Source organism: Pinus tabuliformis, chromosome 6 (genome assembly GCF_031772625.1).
Source record: "Pinus tabuliformis cultivar Carrire ecotype Pingquan chromosome 6, CPIR1, whole genome shotgun sequence".
NCBI lineage: Eukaryota > Viridiplantae > Streptophyta > Pinopsida > Pinales > Pinaceae > Pinus > Pinus tabuliformis.
Window position 1 is genome coordinate 271,039,538 of NC_142292.1, and position 10,403 is coordinate 271,049,940.

Here is a 10,403-nt window from a genome sequence, read left to right on the forward strand (position 1 = left end):
TCTAGATTATGAGCAGCTTCCATTCAAGTGTAGGAAATTCCATGTCTATGGCCATTTTGCTCTAAGTTGTCCAAAGAATAGTGAAGTGGAGAAAGGCAAAGATGAAGGTTGGACTCAGGTTAAAAGATCCAAAAATGCCCATAAATCCATTCGAACTAGTAATACAAATGGCGATGGCCCTCAGGCAGCACCTAGAAACCAAACCCCTATCATGGAAGAGCAAGGGAACAAATTTTCTCAGTTAAGCTCAGCAATAGAAGGCACCCAAGAACCAGAGATGCAAAAGGAAGGATCGACCCACAAGGAGTCCCCCTCGGTGTAGAAATTTTGAATAATATAACACTTATTCACAGAGATTATCCTGATTATACACTATTGCGGAATGCATGCATAATACATAACATCCACTACGTTGATCATCAATTTGCAGTATTCAGAAACAATCGCATGCGCACATTGAAGCATCAATCACACATATCAACACAGTATATCACGAGGAAAGCATACAGCTGAAAACCCCCAACTAGCTTTGGGACCTCAGCCTCTATGAACTCCTTCAGCCCATTGTCATCTAACACCGCCTCCATCCTGTCTTTCCATGCAATATAATTCGAGCTGCCCTCAAGAGCATACTCCAATCACAATCCATTGAAAGACATTTCAACTTTGACACCAAGAAAACACTACTGCAAATTCGAATTCCACCAGCTCAAAACTCAATCGCTTCTGATCTAAAATTCGTGAGAACAAAGTATTTCTCATACAGAGATTGACTGTGTGGGCTTTTACCAGAAATCTCACCTTCCAAAGGAAGGATGAATGCAGAGGCTACCTGGCCCGATTACAGACTTTGCCTGAAGAAATAAAATGTAAACACTTTCTGAGTAATAGATCTGATGATCAACTCTGCTCTGATACCATGTAGAAATTTTGAATAATATAACACTTATTCACAGAGATTATCCTGATTATACACTATTGCGGAATGCATGCATAATACATAACCTCCTCTACGTTGATCATCAATTTGCAGTATTCAGAAACAATCGCATGTGCACATTGAAGCATCAATCACACATATCAACACAATATATCACGGGGGAAATAATACAGCTGAAAACCCCCAACTATCTGTATATTATAATGATTGAGAACATGTGACAATACATAGTATAATACTCCTCGCAAGTACTCAGTACTATCTCCACCTGTTACACACAAACTAGCTCAGATCTGAATCAATCACAGGCTCAAATCTCCTCCGCTGCTTGCCTGCCTCCACAGCGCAATCCTGCATGAGAATAGATGAGAATGGCTGATCCAAACTCGTATTTAACTTGGATGAACCACACAATCATCATTGGCAATACTCAATCCATTGATTGTGCAAATCTCATGCACAACTATAGTCACAACTGACAGCTGTCTTTCCCTTTCACTCACCTCTAACACTTGTCTCCACTGAACTATCCATGCACTGAGTTAACTGATGTATTCTTTAGTTGATTTATGAGTTAATAATTAGTGAATTAAGTAATAATTAATTCTCATCACTAGTGTATTCTGCAGTTAGACTAAAAACAACTAGTTCAACCAAGTCAAACTGAACACAACTCCTCAATCAACTCCACCAAACTCAATCACTTGAGTTCTAACTGAAGTCCATCATGCAATAGCTCAACTGACCCATAAGAAAATCGTATTTCCTTCTGGCAGTTGCATGTGCCACATCCGTAGCTCGAACTGAAGTGCTCTAAGAGGATAAGATAATGTTTATAGTCCAAATATTATTAAGAGCTAATAATATTCGATTGTTCTATTTTTAGCCTGGCAGTCTAAAAATAGACTCCGCCCATATGTCTAAAAATAGAATTCCATCTATTTTTACCAACATGACCAATCATCCACAAATAGCATCCTGCAACTCATAGACCATGATCCATATGTCTAAAAATAGACAGTCTAAAAATAGGCTTTGCGCCAAAAATAGCCTGCGGGCCCACTTAGTGAAGGCGACTTCTTTTCACTAAGCTCCATCATCTTGTTGCATTTTCAACACTCCCTCTCAACAAGATATGGACTATCTGCAACCCCTATCCTGTAACTCTGGAATGTTCTGCATGCAACACATTTTCCCGGTCCACTTGCTCCAACAACACTTGGAACAAAAACACTCCCAACTGACCACTCTGTTGGGCTAGGAACATACTCTGATGTTGAAGCTCTACCTGCTGCTGACAAGTGCTCCCTCTCTGACATCTGTGCTACGGCAACATCTCCATGCATCTCGCACCATTGCACACCTCTCTGTGCCACCTAGCACTGTGCAAAACACTTGTGCCTCTCGCATTGCTACAGCCTGCTAGCTATGCGTTGTACTGGGATTCCCTACACTGTCGCTCTCTTTACTGCTCCATCTGCATCTGTCTCTATCGAATCAATTAGCTCCTGCTACTCCACATCGGGGCTCCTGTAGCAAGGTCTCACCCAAGAGGTTGGGTACCTCAAGGATCCTGCCCCTCCTCCTTGGGACGATCAATCCACATCACCCCACCTCCTAATTGGAGGTATGGCTGCATGTGATCCCTCAGCCCACCTGGCTCGAAGTTTCCCCCTACTAGAGGTCTCTGCATGAGTAGATGTCTCTACTTGATCTCCTCTCAGCTTCCCTTGTTGTGGCTACTCCACAACCTCCTGAAGCTGCTACACCAATCGTGGCTCCTCCACAATCGTCTGAGACTTCTTCTAGATCTGCATGTTGAGAGGTAATATACGCTCCCTCTCAACCACCAAGTCTCCATCAGTTGCCTCGCTGCTCAAGGCTTTGCATGCATCTTGAACCTCAAGAGCATATAGGTTCTTTACCCGTGAACCAATCTGCTTCACTTGTCTAGTGATGATGTGTCTAAGGAAAACCTTTCCCTTACTGAAAACAACATCATATCCCATGTCTTATAACATCGCCACAGAGATAAGATTCTTCTTCAATCCTGGAACATGCATCACTTCCTTCAATACGAAGGGTTTACCAGACTCTCTCTCAAAGGAAATGGTACCGATACCGGTCACACTGTATCTACCATCATCGCCCATCTCGATGTGCACTCCAAGATCTTTCTCATCCAGATTAGAAAACAAATCTCGATCTCCTGTCATGTGAAAAGACGCACCACTGTGCAAGAACCATACCGATCCCATCACACTTGATACCAAGCATGCGATCAGCGAAAAATCTAGCTCAAACTGTGAGGCTAAGGCCTCTCCCTCTACAGATCCAGCAGCTTGCTTATTTTTCTTCTTCTGCGGACAATTTGTGGCATAATGTCCATGCTGGTGACAGTGAAAGCACTTCACCTTGGACATGTCCTGCTTCTTTCCTTTCACACCAGAATGAAAAGCTTTCTCGTTCTTCCCCTTCTTTTCTTTGGTAGCCAAAGCGCAATTTTCTTCATCAGATGCCTTTGATGAAGATCCATCCCTAGTATTCCGCCTGATCTCCTCTTGCACAAGATCAGACCAAAGTCTCTCCCATCCTAGAAATTTCTCCCGACCATTGACAGAGTCCTGATAGGAATGCCAACTCTTCGGAAGACCAAGGAGAGCCAAGCTCACCAAGTCCTCATCATCGACAGTCACCCCCACACTTCCCAGCTCATCCCGGCATTTGGTGAATCGTGAGATACTCGGGCATACTGTCTCCATTCTCACACTTAATGTTTCTGAGTTTATCCTTGAGTGCCAACTTCCTCTGGTCGCTCTTGCTTTGGAATAAATCTGTCAATGCTTTCCACATCAAGTATGGAGAAGCCTTTCCATGCAAGCTGGATACAATGTGATCCTTCACGCCCTCCAACAGAATCCTTCGACACTTTGTTGTCTTCTTTTGCCAAACCTCAACGTGAGCAGCATCAGTAGGCTTTGGGACCTCAGCCTCTATGAACTCCTTCAGCCCATTGTCATCTAACACTGCCTCCATCCTATCTTTCCATGCAATATAATTCGAGCTGCCCTCAAGAGCATACTCCAATCGCAATCCATTGAAAGACATTTCAACTTTGACACCAAGAAAACACTACTGCAAATTCGAATTCCACCAGCTCAAAACTCAACCGCTTCTGATATAAAATTCATGAGAACAAAGTATTTCTCGTACAGAGATTGACTGTATGGGATTTTACCGAAAATCTCACCTTCCAAAGGAAGGATGAATGCAGAGGCTACCTGGCCCAATTACAGACTATGCCTGAAGAAATAAAATGTAAACACTTTCTGAGTAATAGATCTGATGATCAACTCTGCTCTGATACCATGTAGAAATTTTGAATAATATAACACTTGTTCACAGAGATTATCCTGATTATACACTATTGCGGAATGCATGCATAATACATAACCTCCTCTACGTTGATCATCAATTTGCAGTATTCAGAAACAATCGCATGTGCACATTGAAGCATCAATCACACATATCAACACAATATATCACGAGGGAAAGCATACAGCTGAAAACCCCCAACTATTTGTATATTATAATGATTGAGAACATGTGACAATACATAGTATAATACTCCTCGCAAGTACTCAGTACTATCTCCACCTATTACACACAAACTAGCTCAGATCTGAATCAATCACAGGTTCAAATCTCCTCTGTTGTTTGCATGCCTCCACTGCGCAATCCTGCATGAGAATAGATGAGAATGGCTGATCCAAACTCGTATTTCACTTGGCTGAACCACGTAATCCTCATTGGCAATACTCAATCCACTGATTGTGCAAATCTCATTAACAACTATAGTCACAACTAACAGCTGTCTTGCCCTTTCACTCACCTCTAACACTTGTCTCCACTGAACTGTCCATGCACTGAGTTAATTGATGTATTCTTCAGTTGATTTATGAGTTAATAATTAGTGAATTAATTAATAATCACATCACTCATCACTAGTGTATTTTGCAGTTAGACTAAAAACAACTAGTTCAACCAAGTCAAACTGAACACAACTCCATCAACTCCTCAATCAACTCCACCAAACTCAATCACTTGAGTTCTAACTGAAGTCCATCATGCAATAGCTCAACTGACCCATAAGAAAAGTGTATTTCCTTCTGGCAGTTGCATGTGCCACATCCGTAGCTCGAACTGAAGTGCTCCAAGAGGATAAGATAATGTTTATAGTCCAAATAATATTAAGAGCTAATAATATTCGATTGTTCTATTTTTAGCCTGGCAGACTAAAAATAGACTCCGCCCATATGTCTAAAAATAGAAGTCTATCTATTTTTACCAACATAACCAATCATCCACAAATAGCATCCTGCAACTCATAGACCATGATCCATATGTCTAAAAATAGACATAGTCTAAAAATAGACTTTGCGCCAAAAATAGCCTGCGGGCCCACTTAGTGAAGGCGACTTATTTTCACTAAGCTCCATCATCATGTTGCATTTTCAACACTCGGGACCAAAGCATGTGGAAAGTAATGAAGACAGATCAAAAGAGATCCTCATTGAAGAGATAGAGGAAGTGCAAGGTTCGTAGGAATCAGAAGAAGAAGGCGAAATAAGGGCTTCGCAAACCTCGGCCAGAAGATCATTGAGAGACCGAAAATCTGCTCGGGAAAAAAGAAAGAAAGAGACTTACAAAGAAAAACTTCAGGGAATTCAACCAACCCTCGAGAAACTCTTGGCAAATACTCCGAAGAAGAACAGAAATCAGTCCCAGAGCTCTAGGGGAGCTCACCATCCAAAAAGCAAGTGATGAAGATCGTCTCCTGGAATTGTAGGGGTATGGGGAGCATAATAAAAGAAGAAGCCATAAGAAGTTTGATAAGATCAGAATCTCTCGATCTACTCCTTATCTAGGAGACTAAAATGGAGGGCTATGCCTTCCTCCAGATTGGTAAGAAATTGTGGAAGAAAAGCGAAGGACAAGCAGTCTCAGCTCGAGGTGCTTCAGGTGGACTGGGCACTATTTGGAATGCTAACAAATTCATAAAGATCAAATAATTCAAAAACACCCATTGGTTGCTCTCAAAGATACAGCACGTAGAAACAGATATGACTCTCTCCCTCTTTAACGTGTATGCTCCTGTCAGCACAGGAGAGAAAAAGCACTGCTGGGACTCCATTAGAAGTCTGGCAGATTCTGAAGATTTGGCTAATATAAGAATAGCAGGGGATCTAAATCTCACCTTATCATTGTCAGAAAAACGTGGAGGAAGCACTGTTAGGAACCCGGCGCGGGAATGGGTTGAGGATTTGCTTCAAGACTGGGACATGATAGATATTAAGCCTACGTCAGGGAAGTACAGTTGGACAAACAAAAGAATTGGCCCGGGACATATCACTGCAAGGTTAGACAAATTCCTTGTTCAAAGTTCTTTTCTTCTTCTTGGTCTAGAGTCTAGAATGCATATTCTCCCTTGTAGTGTTTCCAATCATTGCCCCATTAAACTTGACCTGCTGGTGCATTTGGACCAAGGTCCCATTCCATTTAAATTCAGCTCTCATTGGGTCAAGGAACAGTCATTCTTGCCTCTGATAAAAGAAAGTTGGAAGCTCCCAGTCAAAGGCTCTGCCTTCTTTGTTTGGGAGGAGAAACTTAGGAGAGTTAAAGCTGCTCTAAAAACTTGGGTAAAAACCTTACCAAATCCTGTTGTGGAAAGGAAAATGATTCAGGAACGAATTGAGATGCATCATCTGGTTTTGGAAAATGTTGAGATCACAAAAGAAATTCTTGACAAGGAGGCTAATCTTCAGCACATGCTCCTTAAGGCTAGCTTGGCAGAGGAAGAGTATTGGAGACTGAAATCCCGCAGTCTCTGGCTCAAGGCGAGAGATAGAAACTCTTCCTTCTTCCATAAGCAAGCTCAGGCCCGAAAATGCCTCAACTCCATCTCAGAAATTAAAGTAGAGACCACCACGCATAGAGAAATCCGCAGCATAAAGAACGTTGCCTTCACTCATTTCAAAAACCTCTATAGTGAAGAAGAGGCCTTGGGACATGTTTCTATCTTGTGAATGAGGTGCCCTCCCTGATTACCTCTAGAAAGAATCAATTCCTCGAAGCTGAGATCTCTAACAATGAAATAAAAAACACCCTTTTCGCTATGGAACCGGATAAGGCCCTGGGTCCTGACAGTTTTACTCCCAGATTCCTGTAATCCTGTTGGCAGATTGTGGAGAAAGACTTATGCAGAATGATTCGGAAATCTCAAGAGTGTCAGAAAATTGGGGGAAGCACTAATTCGGCCTTCCTGGCCCTCATTCCCAAGGAGAAAGGCACCAACACCTTCAGCAGGTTTCGTCCTATCTCCCTTTGTAATATAGGCTATAAGCTGATTTCGAAAGCTATCACCAATAGATTAAAAATCATTCTCCCAAACATCATTCCTGCGAACCAGGGAGGTTTTATTCAGGGAAGACAGATTGTGGATAACTTTATCCTGGTCCAAGAGGCGATTCACTCTAGTTTGGTTCGCAAAGAGAAAGGAATGGTTGTCAAGTTAGATCTTGAAAACGCCTTTGACAGAGTGAGACATAGTTTTCTGATGGATGTCCTGCGCAAATTTGGGTTTGGATCCAAATTTATCAACTGGATTAAGGCTTGTATCAATGAGCCATGGATAGCCCCTCTGGTGAATGGGAGGGCCACTGATTTCTTCAAAGCTTCTCGTGGATTGAGGCAAGGGTGTCCTCTATCCCCTCTGCTCTTTGTCCTTCAAGCTTCTGTCCTTAGCTTCCTTTTGAACAAAAAGCAACAGGATCAAGAATTAATGGGCCTGAACATTGCGAGAGGAGTTAATAATATAAATCCTGCATTATTCGTGGATGATTCCCTCTTGCTGGGTGCTGCCTCTGTGTCCTCAGCTAAAATATTTAAAGATGTGGTTGATGACTATTGTGAAGACTCGGGAAGCGGCCTCAATAAAGGTAAATTCCATATCTACTGCTGGAATACCCCTGCCATCATGCTGCAAGCCATCTCCTGTTGCTTTGGTTTCGCGGCCTCCTCGTCATGGTATTCCTTCAAGTATTTGGGTCTCCCTATTTTCCAAAAATGTGCTATCAGCAGAGACTGGTTGCCCCTGCTGGAAAAGTTTGAATCTAAGATCCACTCCTGGGGATTTAACTGGCTTAATATGGCAGGCAAGTCAGTGCTTATAAAAGCAGTCCTAAACAGCCTCCCCATCTATCAGTTTGTTGTGATGTTGGCTCCAGTTGGAATTATGAAGAAAATGGAGGATCATATAAGAAAATTCTTTTGGAAAGGCGGGAAAGCAAACGAAAATAAAATCCCTTTAATAAGCTGGGCTAAAATCTCCATGCCTAGATTGGAAGGCGTATTGAATTTTAAGAATATTTGCACGCAGAACATTGCATTGGGAGCAAAGCTGATCTGGAGGATAATTGCCCCAAATACGGGGTGGGCTCAGCTCGCCTTGTGGAAAAAATTCTTTCGTGGGCAGAGAAAAAGGTGTCTAGACCATCCCATAGCAAACGCTGGCTCGCTAATTCAAAAGCTCTGTGCAAAATCTTCCTTCTTAATTAGCCAACATGCACATTGGATCCCTAGTAATGGCAAGCAAATTAGAATATGGGAGGATCGTATAATGGGCTGCGATCCTCTAGCTGATGATCGTTCCCTGACTTTGTTGAAATACTGGACGTACAGAGCAGGTTACATTACTCTGTAGGATATTTCTAATTGGGAGAATAGAGACTGGCATAGCTGGATTAACATTGAGGTTCCCCAGATTCTTTCCAACGAGTTTGCAATCTTCTTAGACTTCTTAAATGGCAAGGCTCCTTTGAACAGAAGGAAATTGGATACCCATGGTTGGGGTCCGACCCCTGGGCGTTATTCAGTCTCTCAGGGTTAGAGGCAGATCTTATCACATCCCCACGTTCCTCCAGATCCGAAACCATGGAAAGGGATTTGGTCCCAGTCTTCGCTTCCTAAAATCGACTACTTCTGCTGGCTCCTATGTCATCAGAGAATCTTGACTGATGATAGATTACAGAAAAGAGGCTATCTAGGCCCCTCTCATTGCTCGTTGTGTGGAGAAAACACAGAAACTGTTGCACACCTGATGCTCAAATGTAAATTTGTGGCAGATCTTTGGAATGAGGCCTTAGGCCCATGGAGTTTGGATTTTTTCCTCCCCAATAGCATTCCCTATCTATTTTCGAACTGGTTGCGTTCGTATCCTGGAGGCTCTCCACAAAATGTACATATCAAAGATGCCTGGTGCATTCTTCCTAAACTAATTTTTTGGCACACCTGGTTGGAAAGAAATCAGAGGATTTTCAAAGATAAGAAGAGATACCACAAGATTGTCTGGGTTAAAATCAAAAGCCAGTTAAAGGAATGTGTCAAAGATCAACTGGACGGGGCAGGCCTGAGAGACCATGATGCTGCTTGGAGCGATATCTTGAACCTCCGATTCCTTGAAATTGCCAGGCCTCCCGTTCCTCTAAAAGAATGGAAAATTAGACTTAATGCTTCAGATTTCTTGGCTCTTTGCAAAAATCAGGTGCATAACATTCTCTTCTTTGATGGGGCAGCTAAAGGCAATCCAGGCAGTTCCGGAGCTGGTGGAGTTGTTAAAAAAGTTGATGGCAAAACTGTTCTTAGATATGCCTGGGGAGTGGGCTTCAATACCAGCATCCAAGTTGAAGCGCTGGCCCTTCTCCAAGGTCTGAAGCAACTTAAATATCTCGGTATCAATGATGTAATTGTGATGGGCGACTCTCAGTCTATCATAAAAATCATTGTAGACAGCTCTTCCCCTTCAGATCTAAGATTGTCCAGATTGATCAACAGAATAAGAACCCTGTCAAATTCCTTTCAGAGCTTGAATTTCTATCATGTCAAGAGAGACAACAACAAAGATGTTGACGCTGAAGCTAATAAAGCTATTCTCCTCCCCCTCGAAGTCATCCTCAGAGATGGAGAAGAAGGTTGGGATCCCATTCCTTAACTATCTAGTGAATATGTTTTACTGTCTTTTATTGGAGCAGTTTTTCTGCATTTTTAAAGTGGGAAAGATAGAGGTGGTTGCCCGAAAAATAGCTTGTAAAAATCTCTGGCGTAGCAAAGAAAAAGACAAATCGGTCCTGGCCAAGGAGTTTTCTGGACTTTGGTTAGCATTTTGTAATCAGTTTTGAGGCATTTTGGCCAGAAATTAATATATCACTCTATCTGTTTCTATAAAAAAAAAATACGATATCTGAGTAAAAATATATTGAGTGTCAATCTCTCTGAAATCCCGTACAAAGTTATAATCATTTAAAGAGATTAATTAACTGAACTGTTTGTCTTGGTTAATTCCTCTACATATTTTAATTGTTGCCTTATGTCATCTCTTGAATGTGTTCTGTTTGGATGTAGAAAT

The 10,403-nt window shown here is 42.1% G+C and overlaps 1 protein-coding gene across 1 annotated transcript; it reads left to right on the forward strand.

Moving 5' to 3' along the window:
• Positions 1–6,063: 6,063 nt before the first annotated feature.
• LOC149258406 (uncharacterized) lies at positions 6,064–9,989 on the forward strand. Its single transcript, XM_089414856.1, has 3 exons — positions 6,064–6,837; positions 7,182–8,685; positions 9,124–9,989. The coding sequence occupies exons 1-3, from the start codon at positions 6,064–6,066 to the stop codon at positions 9,987–9,989; spliced, it is 3,144 nt and encodes a 1,047-aa protein (XP_089270982.1).
• The last annotated feature ends 414 nt before the right edge of the window (positions 9,990–10,403 follow it).

Bases quoted from the DNA above. Each gene is read 5' to 3' on its own strand.
- LOC149258406 (XM_089414856.1), top strand. From the start codon at position 6,064: ATGACTCTCTCCCTCTTTAACGTGTATGCTCCTGTCAGCACAGGAGAG. The intron at 6,838-7,181 runs GCGAGAGATAGA...TCCTGTTGGCAG, and splicing joins CCCGCAGTCTCTGGCTCAAG to ATTGTGGAGAAAGACTTATG. The intron at 8,686-9,123 runs GTTACATTACTC...AATTTGTGGCAG, and splicing joins ATACTGGACGTACAGAGCAG to ATCTTTGGAATGAGGCCTTA.